The sequence below is a fragment of the Salmo salar genome, chromosome 20 (assembly GCF_965601325.2).
Source record: "Salmo salar chromosome 20, fSalSal1, whole genome shotgun sequence".
Classification (NCBI taxonomy): Eukaryota; Metazoa; Chordata; class Actinopteri; order Salmoniformes; family Salmonidae; genus Salmo; species Salmo salar.
The window spans coordinates 5,782,197-5,802,414 of NC_138310.1; the positions used below are offsets into that span (position 1 = coordinate 5,782,197).

Consider the following 20,218-nt stretch of genomic DNA (forward strand, 5'->3'; position numbering starts at 1 on the left):
TCCCATTTTTCTCAGCCGATCCTCTCAAGCTCTGTCAGGTTGGATGGGGAGTGTTGCTTAACAGCTATTTTCAGATCTCTCCAGACATGTTCAATCGGGTTCAAGTCCGGGCTCTGGCTGGGCCACTCGAGGACATTCAGAAACTTGTCCCGAAGCCACTCCTAAGTTGTCTTGGCTGTGTGCTTAGGGTCGTTGTCCTGTTCAAAGGTGAACCTTCGCCCCAGTCCAAGGTCCTGTGCGCTCTGTAGCAGGTTTTCATCAAGGATCTCTCTGTACTTTGCTCCGTTTCTTCTTTCTCTCGATCCGGACTAGTCTCCCAGTCACTGCCGCTGAAAAACATTCCCACAGGATGATGCTGCCACCACCATGCTTCACCATAGGGATGGAGCCAGGTTTCTTCCAGACATGACGCTTGGCATTCATGCCAAAGAGTTCAATCTTGGTTTCATCAGATCAGAGAATCGTTGTTTCTCATGGTCTGAGGGTCTTCAGTTCCTTTTGGAAAACTCCAAGCAGGCTCTCATGTGCCTTTTTACTGAGGAGTAGCTTCCGTCTGGCCGCTCTACCATAAAGGCCTGATTGGTGGAGTGCTGCAGAGATGGTTGTCCTTCTGGAAGGTTCTCCAATCTCCACAGAGGAATTCTGGAGCTGTATCAGAGTGACCATCGGGTTCTTGATCATCTCCCTGACCAAGGCCCTTCGCCCTCGATTGCTCAGTTTGGCCGGGCGGCCAGCTCTAGGAAGAGTCTTGATGGTTCCAAACTTCTTCCATTTTTAAGAATGATGGAGGTCACTGTTTTCTTGGGGACCTTCAATGGTGCAGATCTTTTTTGGTACCTTTCCCCAGATCTGTGCCTCGACACAATCCTGTCTCGGAGCTCTACGGACTGTCAACTGTGGGACCTTTATATAGACCGGTGTGTGCCTTTCCAAATCATGTCCAATTCATTGAATTTACCACAGGTGGACTCCAATGAGGTTGTTGAAACATCTCAAGGATGAGCAATGGAAACAGGATGTACCTGAGCTCAATTTCAAGTCTCGTAGCAAAGGGTATGATACTTAAGTAAATAAAGTCTTTCTGGGCAAACATTTAAAAACTTTTCTCTTTGTCATTATGGGTTTTTGTGTGTAGATTGCTTTTTATTTTATTTTTTTTAATCCGTTTTTGAATAGGGCTGTAATGTAACATAGTGGAAAAAGTCTAGGGGTCTGAATACTTTCCGAAGGCACTGTACATCAACACTAATTTCTGTGGAGGAAATCCCATAATTAAAGGGAAGTTCTACCTTTTTTCAGCATAAAATTCTAATTCCTCAGTTAGTAACCTTTACCTGCTCTTGGTTAAAATCACATGATGCACAGCAGATGATGGCATCAGTGTCTCCGGATGATGTCATCGGTAAACACTTATCTTCAATCTGTTTGTTTATCTATGTTTTGTAATCAACGTTTTGAAATGTGTTGACGTTGGATGGTGCTGGAGATGAAAATGATGTTGAAAAAGAGTGGAATTTCCCTAAAATCTGGTTCTAGTCAACATTTCTTTCTTTGGTCTCCATTGTAGGACGGGCCTTCTCTGACAAAGTGGATCGCTTGAAGTTGGCTGAAATAGTGAAACAGGCCATAGAGGAAAAGACACATTTACAAGACTCTCAGTAGCATTTATTTATATCTCCTTTTGTATCATTTATTCTAACATTTTTTAAGCTAATGACTGTAGAGGCATTTTTTGTGTAAATTAACAGCTTAAACTATAGGATTTTTTTTAAAGAACTCACTTGCAAGACTATTGTACTGTAGATATATTGAAAAGAGGCCTTGTTGGCACTATATATTTTTTTTATGAACAGGTGCAAAGAATAAAAAATCCTTATATTTTAGTAAAAAAAAGAGGAAAATCACAAAAATATTATTTTCTGTAACCCACTGGAGGGAATTTTTACAAGCTGCTTGTCCTGGATGTCCACGGTGATGTTTTAATCTCACTCGTTTTTTTATTTCATTTGATTCTTATTCCTTTACCTTTTTTAACAATGCTACAAATTGTATTTATTTCACAAAGAAACCCTTATTTTTTACCATGAAGCCTGATGTTTGATCATTCTGTCAGTTGAACAATATGGGTCTCTAAAGCAGACAGAGGAACTAGGCTTAGACTTGGGTTGTTCACCCACTGGGTGGTAAGTGGTCCTGGGGGTAGGGTGAAGGGACCTCAGTGGAAGTGTGAGGGTCTCCTGTTTAGCTCCAGTAGTTAGCTGAGATTACTGCTGTTGTACCTTGAAGCTGCTCTGCTTCAATCTAGATATCAGCAACAGTCAACTTTATTACGTAATGTGCAATAGTAATTTAAAGCATGTGCATAATTTGTACATAGGTTCTATATACATACATGTTCTAAAATACACTAAATGCCCAAAAGTATGTGCACACCTGCTCGTTGAACATCTCATTACAAAATCATGGGCATTAATATGGAGTTGGTCCAAATAGCCTGTCCTCAGTTGCAACACTCACTACTGAGTTCCAAACTACCTCTGGAAGCAAAGTCAGCACAATAACTGTTCGTTGGGAGCTTCATGAAATGGGTTTCCATGGCCGAGCAGCCGCATACAAGCCTAAGATCACCATGTGCGATGCCAAGCGATTGGCTGGAGTGGTCTAAAGCTCGCCTCCATTGGACACTGGAGCAGTGGAAATGTGTTCTCTGGAGTGATGAATCATGCTTCACCATCTGGCAGTCCAATGGGTGAATCTGGGTTTGGCGGATGCCAGGAGAGCGCTACCTTCCAGAATGCATAGTGCCAACTGTAAAGTTTGGTGGAAGCGGAATAATGGTCTGGGGCTGTTTTTCATGGTTCGGGCTAGGCCCCTTAGTTCCAGTGAAGGGAAGTCTTAACGCTACAGCATACAATGACATTCTAGAGGATTCTGCGCTTTGAAATGGTTTGTCGAGATCGGTGTGGAAGACCTTGAATGGCTTGCACAGAGCCCTGACCTCAACCCCATTGAACACCTCTGGGATGAATTGGAACACCGTCTGCGAGCCAGGCCTAATCGCCAAACATCAGTGCCGGACCTCACTAATCCTCTTGTAGCTTAATGGAAGCAAATCTCTACAGCAATGTTCCAACATCTAGTGGAAAGCCTTCCCAGAAGAGTGGAGGCTGTTATAGCAGCAAAGGGGGGACCAACTCCATTTTAATGCTGATGATTTTGGAATGAGATGTTTGACAAGCAGGTGTTCACATACTTTTGGTCTAGTAGTGTATATTTATGTATGTAAAGTCTTATTTATGGCTAACATGGACTCTCCCTGCTGTGGTCAAGAGCTTAGAGAACACTAAACAAGACTGATAAAAAAATGCAATGTAGGTTTTCTACTACAGTACTTGATTATTTGTTACTTGTATGTATGGTATAATATCTTAAAATGTTTAAACATTTACAAATGTACAGTACCAGTCAAAAGTTTGGACACACCTACTCATTCAAGGTTTATTTTTTATTTTTACTATTTTCGACATTGTAGAATAATAGTGAAGACATCAAAACTATGAAATAACACATATGGAATCATGTAGTAACCAAAAAATTGTTAAACAAATCAAAATATTTGTTATATTTTAGATTATTCAAAGTTGCCACCCTTTGCCTTGATGACAGCTTTGCACACTCTTGGCATTCTCTCAACCAGCTTCACATGGAATGTTATTCCAACATTCTTGAAGGAGTAGGCATGTGCTGAGCACTTGTTGGCTGCTTTTCCTTCACTGGAGTGCTGCATCATCTGATGCAGCGCTCCATCCATCACTCTCCTTCTTGGTCAAATAGCCCTTACTCAGCCTGGAGGTGTGTTGGGTCATTGTCCCTGTTGAAAAACAAATGATAGTCCCTCAAAGCGCACAACAGATGGGATGGTGTATCGCTGCAGAATGCTGTGGTAGCCATGCTGGTTAAGTGTGCCTTGAATTCTAAATAAATCACTGACAGTGTCACCAGCAAAGCACCATCACAACACCTCCATGCTTCATGGTGGGAACTACCTATGCGGAGATCATCCGTTCATCTACTCTACGTCTCACAAAGATATGGCGGTTGGAACCAAACATGTCACATTTTGACTCATCAGACCGAAGGACAGATTTCCACCGGTCTAATGTCCATTGCTAGTGTTTCTTGGCCCAAGCAAGTCTTCTTATTGGTGCCCTTTTAGTAGTGGTTTCTTTGCAGCAATTTGACCATGAAGGCCTGCTTCACGCAGTCTCCTCTGAACAGTTGATGTTGAGATGTGTCTGTTACTTGAACTCTGAAGCATTTATTTGGGCTGCAATTTCTAAGGCTGGTAACTCCAATGAACTTATCCTCTGCAGCAGAGTTAACTCTGGGCCTCCCTTTCCTGTGGTGGTCCTCCCTTTCCTGTGGTGGTCCTCCCTTTCCTGTGGCGGTCCTCATGAGAGCCAGTTTCATCATAGCGCTTGATGGTTTTTGCGACTGCACTTGAAGAAACTTTCAAAGTGCTTGAAGTGTTCCTGAATGACTGATCTTCATGTCTTATAGTACTGATGGACTGTCGTTTCTCTTTACTTATTTGAGCTGTTCTTGCCATAATATGGACTTGGTCTTTTACCAAATAGGGCTAGCTTCTGTATACCACCACTACCTTGGCACAACACAACTGATAGGCTCAAACGCATTAAGATGGAAAGAAATAACACAAATTAACTTTGAACAAGACACACTTGTTAATTAAAATGCATTCCAGATTACTATGAAGCTGGTTGAGAGAATGCCAAGATTGTGCAAAGCTTTCCTCAAGGAAAATGGTGGCTACTTTGAAGAATCTCAAATATATTTTGATTTGTTTAACACTTTTTTGTTGTTGTTTGGGTTACTACATGACTCTATATGTGTTATTTCATAGTATTGATGTCTTCATTGTGATTCTACATTGTAGAAAATTGTAAAAATTATGAAAAACCCCTTGAATGAGTATGTGTCCAAACTTTTGATTAGTACTGTATACAGTTGAAGTCGGAAGTTTACATACACTTTAGCCAAATACATTTAAACTCAGTTTTTCACAATTCCTGACATTTAATCCTAGCAAAAATCCTCTGTTTTAGGTCAGTTAGGATCACCACTTTATTTTAAGAATGTGAAATGTCAGAATAATTTTAGAGATTTATTTCAGCTTTTATTTCTTTCATCACATTCCCAGTGGGTCAGAAGTTTACATACACTCAATTAGTGTTTGGTAGCATTGCCTTAAAATTGTTTAACTTGGGCCAAACATTTCGGGTAGCCTTCCACAAGCTGCCTTCCACAAGCTTCCCACAATAAGTTGGGTGAATTTTGGCCCATTCCTCCTGACAGAGCTGGTGTAACTGAGTCAGGTTTGTAGGCCTCCTTGCTCGCACAAGCTTTTTCAGTTCTTCCCAGAAATGTTCTATAGGTTTGAGGCCAGGGCTATGTGATGGCCACTCCAATACCTTGACTTTGTTGTCCTTAAGCCATTTTGCCACAATTTTGGAAGTATGCTTGGGGTCATTGTCCATTTGGAAGAGCCATTTGTGACGAAGCATTAACTTCCTGACTGATGTTTTGAGATGCTGCTTCAATATATCCACATAATTTTCCTGCTTCATGATGCCATCTATTTTGTGAAATGCACCAGTCCCTCCTGCAGCAAAGCACCCCCACAATGTGATACTGCCAATTCCTGTGCTTCACGGTTGGGATGGTGTACTTCGGCTTGCAAGCCTCCCTCTTTTTTCTCATAACATAACGATGGTCATTATGGCCAAACAGCTCTATTTTTGTTTCATCAGACCAGAGGACATTTCTCCAAAAAGTACGATCTTTGTCCCCATGTGCAGTTGCAAACCGTAGTCTGGCTTTTTTATGGCGGTTTTGGAGCAGTGGCTTCTTCCTTGCTGAACGGCCTTTCAGGTTGTCAGTATAGGACTCGTTTTACTGTGGATATAGATACTTTTGTACCCATTTCCTCCAGTATCTTCACAAGGTCCTTTGCTGTTGTTCTGGGATTGATTTTCACTTTTCGCACCAAAGTACATTAATCTCTAGGAGACAGAACATGTCTCCCTCCTGAGCGGTATGACGGCTGCGTGGTCCCATGGTGTTTATACTTGCGTACTATTGTTTGTACAGATGAACGTGGTACCTTCAGGCATTTGGAAATTGCCCCCAAGGATGAACCAGACTTGTGGAGGTCTACAATTTTTTTTTCTGTCTTGGCTGATTTATTTTGATTTTCCCATTCATGTCAAGCAAAGATGCACTGAGTTTGAAGGTAGGCCTTGAAATACATCCACAGGTACACCTCCATTTGACTCAAATTATGTTTTCCTTTAGCCTATCAGAAGCTTCTAAAGCCATGACATCATTTTCTGGAATTTTCCAAGCTGTTTAAAGGCACAGTCAACTTAGTATGTAAACTTCTGACCCACTATAATTGTGATACAGTGAAATAATCTGTCTGTAAACAATTGTTGGAAAAATGACTTGTCATGCACAAAGTAGATGTCCTAACCAACTTGCCAAAACTATAGTTTGTTAACAAGAAGTTTGTGGAGGGGTTGAAAAACCAGATTTAATGACTCCAACCTGAGTGTATGTAAACTTCAGACTTCAACTGTACATTTGAACCTTCCTATGGACTTACGTCTTAGCCTTATTTGCGCATTGTGCCCCTTGCAGGCACTTACACTGAGGTGAGTAACATTAGGAAATAAATAATTTTGATTTTCTTAATCGATGTGCTGAATGTGTTGACTCCCTGTTTGGCCATGAAAATACGTCCTCTTACATTCAAGTGTATTGAGCAAGGGTTGGTTGCAATGTAAATGCATATTGTCTTATTGTTAGACTGTTTTCCTCAATTCATATTTGATCAAAGCAATGACGTGTGTGTGTGTGTGTGTGTGTGTGTGTGTGTGTGTGTGTGTGTGTGTGTGTGTGTGTGTGTGTGTGTGTGTGTGTGTGTGTGTGTGTTTGGAGGCCTATGAATCAATGCTGATGTTGTCTCCCAAACTGCTGCCTACCTCTGCAATAACCAGCTGGAAGAGAGAGGCTAGTGATGTGTAGCCGAAGTAAGAAGCTAGATATTAGGCCATTCATTAGCTAAATATTAGGGCTATAGGCTAAATATTTACCATTCAAAGTGCAAGAAAAAAAGTTAATAGATTATGAAATGGCAGATCCAGGCTGTGCTCTGTGGTCGCCGGGCATGCAAAGCTCCGCTATTGATTAGGCCTACGTTTTTAGACAAGACAATTATTATACCTGGGCTACAAAAGTGAAAATCAAGTGAGTGCACAATTATTGTCCATAGGCTGTAAACTGTAGTGATGTAGGCTAATTTGAATAACCGCTCAAAATGTCCGGTTTTGTTTCAGGCCGGAATAACTGCATAGGCTTACAGCCTAGGCCTGACTATGCAACCGTTTGGGTCTATTCTCAAAAGTTTAGAAGGTCCAGAAAGGTACATTAGCAGGCCACTCATGTATGTATTTTGTCAGGATGTATGTAGCCCAGTGTTAAGATTAGCCTACTAGAGGAAAATATGGGCCTCTCTCCAACTCCCCGCTCGTTCTTAATGCTGTAGCCTATTTTACATTCAGCAAGTAAGAGCAAGCGTGCATCCCTTGTTCAATAGGTTATTAGAAAGCTAAAGAAAATCAGTTGAATTAAGTGTCCAACAAGCTTTTGTAGTCTGGCTTTTCCTGGGACTCCAGAAGATTTAAGAGGAAGCGGGGTGCGGAGGCCGGGGCTCGCCGCTCGAGATGTAGCCTATAGCCTATTCAAGTTAGAAGCATATTAGCCCGTAATTCATAAGCTCATTGTTAGGCTTAATACTGCAGTGGATATATCCAGTCAATTTACACAGCAGAAAATGTTTATTAGATAACGAAGTCATAGGTATCCTTACACTATGTACGCTCCCTCCCAGTCCCCAGGTACCAGCTCGAAAAGCTACCCTGTTTCAGTTTTTTAGGGACAAGAAATGTATCCTACCTAGGCTGCAACAACACAACGTAATGAAGAATGTTGTTATTGTTAAGTGGGTACAAATCTCTAGTCTAGGTCTCCCGAGTGGCATACCGGTCTAAGGCACTATCTCAGTGCTAGAGGCGTCCCTACAGACACCCTGGTTCAAATCCAGGCTGTATAACAACCGGCCGTGATTGGGAGTCCCATAGGGCGGCACACAATTGGCCCAGCGTCGTCCGGGTTTGGCCGCTGTAGGCCGTCATTGTAAATAAGAATTTGTTCTTAACTGATTTGCCTAGTTAAATAATGGTTAAAAAAAAAATTAAATGCCGTGAATAGCCTACGTCATTTGAATAATAGCTCAAAAGCCTGGTGTTTTGAGTGCATATTCATTTCAAAATAACTGCATCCAGACCCATAACTGGGCAACCGTTTGGATCAGTTATGGGGTTTTTCTCTGCAGTTTAGCCTACAAGCTCCAGGGACATTAGCAGGCCATTAAGGTGTATTTTTTTCCGGATGTATCTGCGAACAGAAACATACTAAAGCAGGGATTTCTAGTGGCGCGCATATGAATTATGATATTCGCTGAGCGCGGAGGAAGTTATATCAATAGTTTCCACGTTTTTGCTTTGTTTAAAAGCATTTCAAAATTAGGTGAATACTTCTCAATCATTCTGATTGTGTTCTGATTGTGACGTGTTGTAAAATTTCTCACAGCGTGAAATGCTGCTGTCAGATCTTGCCATAGGTTTTGGATGTGATTCAGATCTGGCCACTTCACTCGCCATTCGAGAACAGTCCAGTTCACCAGTCCTGGGTGCTTTTTTTAATCTCTGGAGTTGTGCTGCTGGAAGACGCACAACCTTCAATGGCGACCCAGTTCTTGGACACTGGGTTGAACATTGGACTACAAAACACCTAACAATCTGCTGATTTCATGATAACACCCTCCATACAATTAATTATGGGTGAGTTCGATACTGTGGGGTTGCTTTGCTGCCCCTGGTACTGGGGGCCTTGAATGTGTGCAAGACAGTAAATCATCAGATTATCAATGTGTTTTGGAGTGCAATGTTCAACCCAGTGCCAAAAAACTGTTGAAGATTGTGGGTCTTCCAACAGGACAACAACCCCAAACACACAAAAAGCACCCTGGAATGGTTCAAGAAGAAACGCTGGACTTTCCATGAGTGGCCAGTGACGAGTCCAGATCTAAATCCCATCCATAACCTACGGTGAAAGCTTAAAACAGCAGTTGGCGGAGGGCACCCTTCAAACATTGAAGACTTAGAGCAGTTTGCTGCTGCAGAGTGGGCCAAATTGCCAGTAGAAAGATGCAGCAAGATCATTGATGGCTACAAGAAGTATTTGTTGGCAGTTATCTTGGCCGAAGGTTGTGCAACCAAGTACTAGCTCCGGGGTGCCAATTTTGTCCATGCCATTTGTCTTTATTTTCTCAGTTAAAATTGTAAACTTAAGTTCACAAAAATATATTTGGTTCTGCAATGTTGAAAATCCAATAGTGCGGACACTGTTTTTTTTTCAATTTCAACTTATTTGAGAAGAAATGGAATTATTTAAAAGTGCAAGGGTGCCAATATATTTGTCTGCAACTGTACATATCTGCAGTAGATCCACAGATGCAGGCAGCCCCTATAGGCCTACATGTTGACCTCCTAGCTATACTGTATCTGTGTCTCAAATTAGCTTCGTATTCATCCACCACAAATTTTTTGTTGACAAACTATTGTTTTGGCATGTCGGATAGGACATCTATTTTGTGCATGACACAAGTAATTTTTCCAACAATTGTTTACAGACAGATTATTTCACTTATAATTCACTATCACAATTCCAGTGATAGTGATAGTGATAGTGATAGTAAAGGCACTAAGTTGACAGTGCCTTTAAATAGCTTGGAAAATTCCAGAATATGATGTCATGGCTTTAGAAGCTTCTGATAGGCTAATTGACATTATTTGAGTCAATTGGAGGTGTACCTGTGGATGTATTTCAAGGCCTACCTTCAAACGCAGTGCCTCTTAGCTTGACATCATGGGAAAATCAAAATAAATCAGCGTAGACCTCCACAAGTCTGGTTCATCCTTGGGAGCAATTTCCAAACGCCTGAAGGTACCACGTTTATCTGTACAAACAATAGTACGCAAGTATAAACACCATGGGACCACGCAGCCGTCATACCGCTCAGGAAGGAGACGTGTTCTGACTCCTAGAGATGAAAGTACTTTGGTGCGAAAAGTGAAAATCAATTCCAGAACCACAGCAAAGGACCTTGTGAAGATGCTGGAGGAAACGGGTACAAAAGTGTCTGTATCCACAGTAAAACGAGTCCTATATCAACATAACCTGAAAGGCCGCTCAGCAAGGAAGAAGCCACTGCTTCAAAACCGCCATAAAAAAGCTAGACTACGGTTTGCAACTGCACATGGGGACAAAGATTGTACTTTTTGGAGAAATGTCCTTTGGTCTGATGAAACAAAAATAGAAATGTTTGGCCATAATGACCATTTATGTTTGGAGGAAAAAGGGGGAGGCTTGCAAGCCAAAGAATACCGTCGCAACCGTGAAGCATGGGGGTGGCAGCATCATGTTGTGGGGGTGCTTTGCTGCAGGAGGGACTGGTGCACTTCACAAAATAGATGGCATCATGAGGTAGGAAAATTGTGGATATATTGAAGCAGCATCTCAAAACATCAGTCAGGAAGTTAAAGCTTGGTCGCAAATGGCTCTTCCAAATGGACAATGACCCAAAGTATACTTCCAAAGTTGTGGCAGAATGGCTTAAGGACAATAAAGTCAAGGTATTGGAGTGGCCATCACAAAGCCCTGACCTCAATCCCATAGAAAATATGTGGGCAGAACTGAAAAAGTGTGTGCGAGCAAGGAGGCCTACAAACCTGACTCAGTTACACCAGCTCTGTCAGGAGGAATGGGCCAAAATTCACCCAACTTATTGTGGGAAGCTTGTGGAAGGCTACCCAAAAGGTTTGGCCCAAGTTAAACAATTTAAAGGCAATGCTACCAAATGCTAATTGAGTGTATGTAAACTTCTGACCCATTGGGAAATAAGAAATAAAGAAATAAAAGCTGAATTAAATAATTATCTTCTATTATTCTGACATTTCACATTCTTAAAATAAAGTGGTGATCCTAATTGACCTAAGACTGGGAATTTTTACGAGGATAAAATATCAGGATTTGTGAAACTGAGTTTAAATGTATTTGGCTAAGGTGTATGTAAAATTCCGACTTCAACTGTATATAGTGCACTAAGCTTTTATAAACGTTGCATACTCACAAAATATGCCCCAAAATTAGCATGTGCCTGTTTCCACAAAAGTTCGCATTTATAAAAACTGTACTTGACGTGAGAATGTGTTTTATTCTCCCGCAAACTCTAGACCATGCATTCGTACAGTTTCTAGTGGTTGAAGTACTGTATTGCAGTAAGGCAAAAGTACCCTAATAGCCCTGTGCAAATGGGAAATATGACTTACTCATACCAAAAAACGTGTAGCTAAAATATAACAAGTTGCAATAATTTGCTGTTAGTGAGAAGAGCGAACATCTATTTTCTTTGTATTCTAAAATAATTAGAAATATATTTATTATTTATTTCATTTCCATGATCATTGCAGAATAAATGTCTCACATTTTCTGACTGTGATGGTTTCATACTTACGAAATAGCCTATTGGCCTACAACAAGTTAGCATAAAATACCATTCGTCCCATCTCATTTAATTGGACCCACTTCACAGCAGTAAATCGATAAGCTACCAGTATTTTGCCCTGTGCGATCCGATCCAAGCTCAGTTTAACCGTAGAACAGACGGTTCAGCTTTTCCATTGACGTTTGAAGGCTTCGTCTGAATACTGTAATGTAAAACTTCTTGAGTAGCCTAAATATTTTAATTTAGAAAGATAATCCAATTTGTAAGTCGCTCTGGATAAGAGCGTCTGCTAAATGACGTAAATGTAAATAATACATATATCATAACCATTGCACCTTTTCTGGCCATGAGTTCATATTCCTGAAGTAGTGATACAACAAATTAACATGCACATCTCTCATTTCATTGGGACTATTAGATAGAGCAAAAAACTTGAAATTATAATAGCCTATGCATCCGAAAGGGAGTGCTGTTTATAACATACAGGTGAACAGACAGTTGATTTTTTTTTGTATTGAAGTGTGTAGGCTACCACTGTAAGTAGACCTACTGTAGTTGGAAGAAAAAATCAGAGTAGACAGCGTTTCGAATTCGCGAGCAGTGCAGCATATTTAGGTTTGGTGAAAAAGTCAATGCAAAACATTGAATTCAAACGATCTGTTAACAGGTCCACAACAATTTGCAATTGTTTCAGAAACGGTCAAATACAGCAAATGTCACAAAAATATATAAAAATGGCAACACCAAAGACATTTGATCAAGTTTTCCTTTGATATTTCCTTTAGATATACTGTCTTGGCCTAATTCCAATACTTCCAAAGTATACAGAAAATAATTGCATTATTGTCACATAAAATGTGAATAATGGGCGTTGTTCGGCGGAGTTATAATGCTTGTAAACGCGTGGTTTTAAGACGAGTCTGATTTATAAAGGGAAACGTGTGTGTGTGTGTGACGTGCGCCAAGTTTATGAATCTCAATGTTTTTGTACATGCGCAGTATTTTTAGAAATAGCGCACGCAGATATCTAGTGTAAAATGTCATGCAACGGTTATAAATGAGACCCCAGAGGCGATGGCCCTGTTAAAAAATAGTGCATTTTATAGGGAATAGGGTCCCATGTGATAAACACTGTATATACAATATCTCTCCCCTAATGAATTCAGCAGAGAAGGGCTATGGCTCTACCAAAGCAATACCTTGCCTGTATTATTTATAATTAATCCTGCCTCCATGTTTTATTTTCTTTGGTTGTCTCCTATGTAGCACTTATATGAATCCATTATGGAAGACCTGTATCAATTAGTATTCTTCTTTTCCTTTCTTTGTCCTCTGCCCTCTCGGGCATGTTATGAACATGCTGACTACTTGTATTAAATTAATTCTTTGCAACGATAAGATACGTGTGTGATATTCAGGTCTCAGTGCCTTCAGAAAGTATTCACACCCCTCGACTTTTTCCACATTTAGTTGTGTTACAGCCTGAATTTAAAATGGATTAAATTCAGGTTTGTTCTCACTGGCCTCTACACAATACTCCATAATGTCAAAGTGGAATTATGTTTTTGGAAATCTTTACTAATTAATTAAGCATGGACTCACTCCGTATGCAATAATAGCGTTTACAAATATTACAAAACATGCATCATGTTTGCAATAAGGTACTAAAGTAATACTGCAAGGAATGTGGCAAAGCAATTAACACTTTGTATTCAGGAGAAAAAGTTATGTTTGGGGCAAATCCAATACAACACATTACTGAGTATCACTCTCCATATTTTCATGCATAGTGGTGGCTGCATCATGTTATGGGTATGCTTGTAATTGTTAAGGACAGGATAAAAAAAAAATGGAATGGAGCTAAGCACAGCCAAAATCCTAGAGGAAAATGTGGTTCAGTCTGCTTTCCACCAAAAACTGGGAGATTAATTCACCTTTCAGCAGGACAATAACCCAAAACACAAACCCATATCTACCCAGGAGTTGCTTACCAAGAAGACAGTGAATGTTCCTGAGTGGCCAAGTTACAGTTTTGACTTAAATCTACTTGACAATCTATGGCAAGACCTGAAAATGGTTGTCTAGCAATGATCAACAGCTCATTAGAATAATAACAAAAAGAATAATGGGAAAAGTTGCACAATCCAGGTGTGGAAAGCTCTTAGCGCCTTACCCAGAAAGACTCACTGCGAGCACTTATACAGTATATGGTAATTTTCACATTTTCATAAATTCGTAGAATGTTTGGGAATGACGTAGAGTAGCCCAAGGCATTTATGAAAATTCTATAGCAATGTAAAGTGGGAAAGCGGCCGTGCGTTTTGACAATTAAGACACTGCAGTAAATAAAACCCCCAAAAAACATCTCTCTCATCAAGTAAGGGCAGATGGGTGTACCATCGCCAACCAGAGCTACAGTAGGCCTTTATGCAAATAAGCCATTTGCCACAGGGGCCTGCCATCATTCACTTTGAACTGGACTGTGTTCACAGGCAGTAGCAATACTACGATTTTAGAACATTAGAATGCATTCTCCAAAAGCCACAAAATATACCTGAATGGATTTCTGGAAATATGTCAATACCATCTGAGTTCTATTACATTTGGAAACTTTACAGACCTATTGATCAAACAAACATGAAAAGATAAGCTGTCTCTCCCTCAGTTATGCACATCAACAACAGATCAACAACTAATGCTAGTCAGAGCAAGATGAGCTAAAATCTAACGAGGGAACATTAAATAAATTATCTCAAACCTTTTCAGCTAGTTGGCTATCAAAATTGCACTGATAAGCGATGGGGAATACTATGGTGTCAACTCCGATTCAAAAGTTGAACGGGCTAGAGTGAGCAAACACTTGAGTCGAGAGAGAAGAAATGGGGTCGAGCGAGCAGAGGACCGTCTGTCAAGACGAATGACTGCACACATCCTGACTCCACACACAGATGTCTTTTCTCCTTCTCACACCAATTTTCCAGTTTACTCTCCAAAATCCATTTTGTTCTCGCAACCGCTTACTATAATTGTATAACGGGGACATTCTAGCCAATGAACATAGCCTGTAGCAGTCTACTGAAATGCAATTGGTCAGGTTTTTGCACCAATCAAGGCTTGACTGCTCTCTATCCTGATTTTTATTTTAACAGCGAGATGAAAGGGGATGGTGAAAGGTGAACGATGTCTGACAATATTAAAAAGATAAGTTCGATAGTTTCTCTACTGAAAAAATCTAACCAACTAGCAAGATAATCAAATATGTCAATATTGAAGTAAGTAGTTATTTGTATCTTCTGTTATTAAAGCAGGCTATTGAGGCATGCTAGGTTAACGTCAGCTAGCTAACTAACATTAGCAAATGTTTAACCATGTGGTTTAACCAAAGCCAAGGTGGTTTCGTTTTCTATACAGTCTTTGGTTTAATTAAGAGCTTTGTACTTAAGTCGAGGAGGCGTTTAGTAGAGGAGGATGACTTGGAAAGACCAGCATAACTGTGTGACAGAATAGGGGGAAATGCAGGGTGAAAAGTATTATCTCACAACTCGATGAAACCTTCACTCTTGCACAGACATTTAGAAACAAAACATGCCAATTTGAAAAATAAGCCACAGGAGTTTTTTGAGTGAGAATTGAGATGAATTTTGAGTGGTAAGACATGTATAAAAGCAACAGATACCATTAATAAGAAGGGGCTAGAAGTGTCTTATATAGTGAGCTAGCGAGTGGCTAGGACAGGCAGGCCCCATACTATTGTGGAGGACTTAATTATTTCTGCTGCAGCAGAAATGGCTGGGACAATGCTGGGGGAAAAGGCCCAAAAAGACTATACAGACAATATCTTCATCAAACAACATTGTTTCACGATGCATCAGTGACATGGCTGGAGATGTTTTGAAACAATTACTGCTTTACATACAAGCCAGTGAATTCTATGCGTTCCACCTGGATGAGTCAACAGACGTAGAGGGCCTGGCACAGCTTCTGGTATATGTCAGTTATGTTTATGGGGGGTCAATTAAGGAAGACATCCTCTTCTGCAAACCACTGGAAACCAGGACCACATTAGAGGATATTTTTAAAGTACTGGACAGCTTTGAGACATCAAATGGACTTTGGTGGTCAAGATGTGTTGGTGTCTGTACTGATGGCGCAAAAGCCATGACAGGGAGACATAGTGGAGTGGTAACGCGCATGCAAGCAGTTGCTCCCGACACCACTTGGGTACACTGCAGTATCCACAAGAAGCTCTTGCTGCTGAGGGAATGCCTGACAGCTTGAAAGACGTTTTGGACACTACAGTGAAAATGGTTAACTTTGTTAAAGAACTGTCGTGTATTTTCTTCACTATGCAATGATATGGGCAGTGACCATGTAATGCTTTTACAACATACTAAAGTGTGCTGGTTATCAAGGGGCAAAGTATTGATACGTTTTTTTACATTTTTTATTGAGAGACGAGCTTAAAGTTCTTTACTGACAATTTTCACTTGTCTGACAGCTTGCATGATGACGAGTTTCTCACACGACTGGCCTACCTGGGTGATGTTTTTTCTCACCTTAAATCTAGGATTACAGGGACTCTCCGCAACTATATTATATGTGCGGGACAAAATTGAGGCTATGATTAAGAAGTTGGAGCTCTTCTCTGTCTGCATTAACAAGGACAACACACAGGTCTTTCCATCATTGTATGATTTGTTTTGTGTGCAAATGAACTCAAGCTTACGGACAATGTCAAATGTGATATAGCGAAGCACCTGAGTGAGTTTGGTGCGCTATTACGCAGGTACTTTCCTGAAACGGATGACAAACAACTGGATTTGTTATCCCTTTCATGCCCTGCCTCCAGTCCACTTACAAGAGAGACTCATCGAAATTGCAACAAGCGGTTCTGTGAAAATGGAATTTAATCAGAAGGCACTGCCAGATTTCTGGATTGGGCTGTGCTCAGAGTAGCCTGCCTTGGCAAATTACACTGTTAAGACACTGATTCCCTTTGCAACCATGTACCTATGTGAGAGTTGATTCTCGGCCCTCACTAGCATGAAAACTTAATACAGGCACAGACTGTGGAAAATTATTTAAGACTGAGACTCTCCAATACAACCCAACACTGCAGAGTTATGAGTATCCTTTCAAGCACACCCTTCTCATTAACCTGTGGTGAGTTATTCACAATTTTCGATGTACAAATAAGGTTTTATATGTAAGATGGTTAAATAAAGAGCAAAATTATTATTATTTGTGCCCTGGTCCTATAAGAGCTCTTTGTCATTTCCCACTAGCTGGGTTGAGATGACAACTCATACTCATTGTTATGTTTAATAAATGTATAGTATAGTGTGTGTGTGGCAGGCTTACAATGATGGCAAAAAATCATTTGAGAGTGTGCTGACCCTGGTGCTAGAGAGGGTACGCAGCTGGAGGTTGAATGTTTGAAGGGGTACGGGAATAGGGTTGCAAAGGGTCAGAAACTTTCCGGTACATTTCGGGAATTTTTCCAGAAATTTTACATGGGAAGTTAAGCCCAGGAATTTGGGGAATTTTGCTTAAATTCATCAAAAAAAAGTTAGCTTATAACAGTGAACCTTTTTTGTGGGATACAAAAAATACAATTCTAGGTCTTGTGACGTATTTTGGTTAAACAATCCCCAATTCAATGGAATTGCAGCCCTCTGATTGCACAGTGCATTCTTCCATCACATGTGTATTGCACTCTTCCATCACATGTACTGTTGATTCTCAAGATCTTGCACACTAATGAGATGCTATTGAGCCCACGCTACTACACTGTCTGAGCCAAGGACTACATGCTTTCTGATATGTTTTGATTACAGTACTGGGTGGGGTGAATATATTTTATATGACATACATGATTTTTTTGTTTACTAGTAAATAGTAGCCTACAGCAAAGTGCGTTTAAATCATTTCTAACTTAACAATTTTTGCTAGTTAGTTTTTGCTACCATGTGGATTTTAGCTTGCTTGAGCCTGCTTAGGAGTGTTAATTCACCTGTTTCCATACATGTTTCATTTTAAAACATTTATCTTACAAATTAGTTGTTTAATCTAACTGCTTAACTATGTATCTGTATATGGAATTTTATTATTATTTTTTACACATATTGTTTCTAATCTTTACAGGAAAATGCCAATGGCACTATCTGATGTGTGGAGACATTTCACTGCAGCTAATGTAGAAGGAAAAGCTGTAAACATTTGCAAATACTGTGCCAAATCATATGTAAAGAATGCAACAAGGATGCAGAATCATCTGGCCAAGTGCGTAAAGTTCCCTCAGCGCTCACAACAAGCAACCTCTGACAAAAGTCCTTCTACTTCTATTTGAGGTGAAAATGATGAATCAGACACCTTATCGATAGCAACAGCTCATGTTCTTCCTGGAATCTGAAGTTTTTTGACTCAATGGAGGAACGTAGTCAGAGAAATGCTGATGAATGTCTTGCTCGAGCTGTGTATGCAACTGGTTCACCTCTGATGCTCACAGGCAATGTGTATTGGAAGAGATTTCTGAATGTTCTTCGCCCAGCATATACCCCTCCAACCAGACATGCTTTATCTACTCAATTGCTGGATGCAGAGCTCAACAGAGTTCAAGCAAATCATAGAGAAAGCAGACTGTATTGCAATCATCTCTGATGGGTGGTTGAATGTTCATGGGCAAGGAATAATTAACTACATCATCTCTACCCCTCAACCAGTATTCTACAAGAGCACAGACACAAGGGACAACAGACACACCGGTCTCTACATTGCAGATGAGCTGAAGGCAGTCATCAATAACCTTGGACCACAGAAGGTATTTGCACTGGTGACAGACAATGCTGCGAGCATGAAGGCTGCTTGGCCTAAAGTGGAGGAGTCCTACCCTCACATCACACCCATTGGCTGTGCTGCTCATGCATTGAATCTGCTCCTCAAGGACATCCTGGCACCTAAAACAAAGGATACACTCTACAAGACAGCCAAGGAAATGGTTAGGTATGTGAAGGGTCATCAAGTAATTACAGCAATCTACTTCACCAAGTGAAAAGAATAAGAGCACCACATTTAAGCTGCCCAGCAACACTCGTTGGGGTGGTGTTGTCATCATGTTTGACAGTCTCCTGGAAGTGAAGGAGTCTCTCCAAGAAATGGCCATATCACAGTCTGCCGATATGGACAGCCCCATCAAGAGGATCCTCCTGGATTATGTATTTTGGGAGAGTTGTAAGCAGCCTAAAACTCCTGAAACCTATAGCAGTAGCCATTGCACGGATTGAGGGAGACAATGCCGTCTTGTCTGATGTTCAGAGAAGAAATCTGTACTGCCCTGCCCACTTCACTGTTGCTCCAAGCAGAGGAAACTGCAGTTCTGAAATGCATCAAAAAGCGTGAAGACTTATGCCTTTTTATAGTCAAGTATAGGGTTGCACATTTTGTGGAATCTTTCTGTAGGAATTAATGGAAATATATGCAAATTAATATTAATACCATTTAAATGTAGATGTTTTTTTGTGTTGGATATATTTACCATATCATATGGAGACAGAAACATACACCTTTTACCTTATTATACCTTATTATAAGTAGACATAATTGCAAAGGATTAAATCCTTCCGGGTTTGGAGCGAGTAGTCGTGCTGCACTTCGCTCCGCAGGTAATATTACATTTCATTACATTACAACGGTTTGATTTGTTTGATCTGAGCAATTTTTAGCTAGCTACATAGCTGTCTTTGTATCAAAGATAATTGTGTAGTTTAGAGTAATTATCGAGGTTAGCTAGCCAGCTATTTTCGTCCGCCGCGACGCCGTTCTCCAAACTTAGTCAACACACCTAGTCAACATCAAACCCACTGCTAGCTAGCCAACCTTTACCGACTAGCAGCACTGTAGAAACTAATACATTACAACGGACGATTTGATTAGTGTAGTGTTAGCTAGCTAGCTACATAGTTGTCTTTGCTGTCTTTTGTATCTAAGATAATTGTTTTAGAGTAATTATCGAGGTTAGCTAGCCAGCTATTTTCGTCCGCCGCGACGCCGTTCTCCAAACTTAGTCAACACACCTAGTCAACATCAAACCCACTGCTAGCTAGCCAACCTTTACCGACTAGCAGCACTGTAGAAACTAATACATTACAACGGAACGATTTGATTAGTGTAGTGTTAGCTAGCTAGCTACATAGTTGTCTTTGCTGTCTTTTGTATCTAAGATAATTGTGTAGTTTTAGAGTAATTATCGAGGTTAGCTAGCCAGCTATTTTCGTCCGCCGCGACGCCGTTCTCCAAACTTAGTCAACACACCTAGTCAACATCAAACCCACTGCTAGCTAGCCAACCTTTACCGACTAGCAGCAATGTAGAAAGTAATACATTACATTGGAACGATTTGATTAGTGTAGTGTTAGCTAGCTACATAGTTGTCTTTGTCATAGTTTGATAATTTTGTAGTTTAGAGTAATTATCAAGGTTAGCTAGCCAGCTATTTTCGTCCCCCGCGAC

The 20,218-nt window shown here is 40.5% G+C and overlaps 1 protein-coding gene across 3 annotated transcripts in view; it reads left to right on the forward strand.

The window, feature by feature from the left end:
• LOC106580195 (MAPK activated protein kinase 5) overlaps positions 1–18,696 on the forward strand; it is a 42,034-nt gene extending 23,338 nt beyond the window's left edge. For 2 of the 3 annotated variants that reach the window (XM_014160996.3, XM_014160997.3), the window contains one exon: positions 1,568–6,778. In XM_014160996.3, the coding sequence (XP_014016471.1) occupies positions 1,568–1,662 (95 nt within the window). In that variant the 3' untranslated portion in view covers positions 1,663–6,778. Of the gene's footprint in view, positions 1–1,567; positions 6,779–17,854 lie in introns of those variants that run through there. The other variant, XM_082966166.1, reaches the window with a different exon arrangement.
• Positions 18,697–20,218: the final 1,522 nt, after the last annotated feature.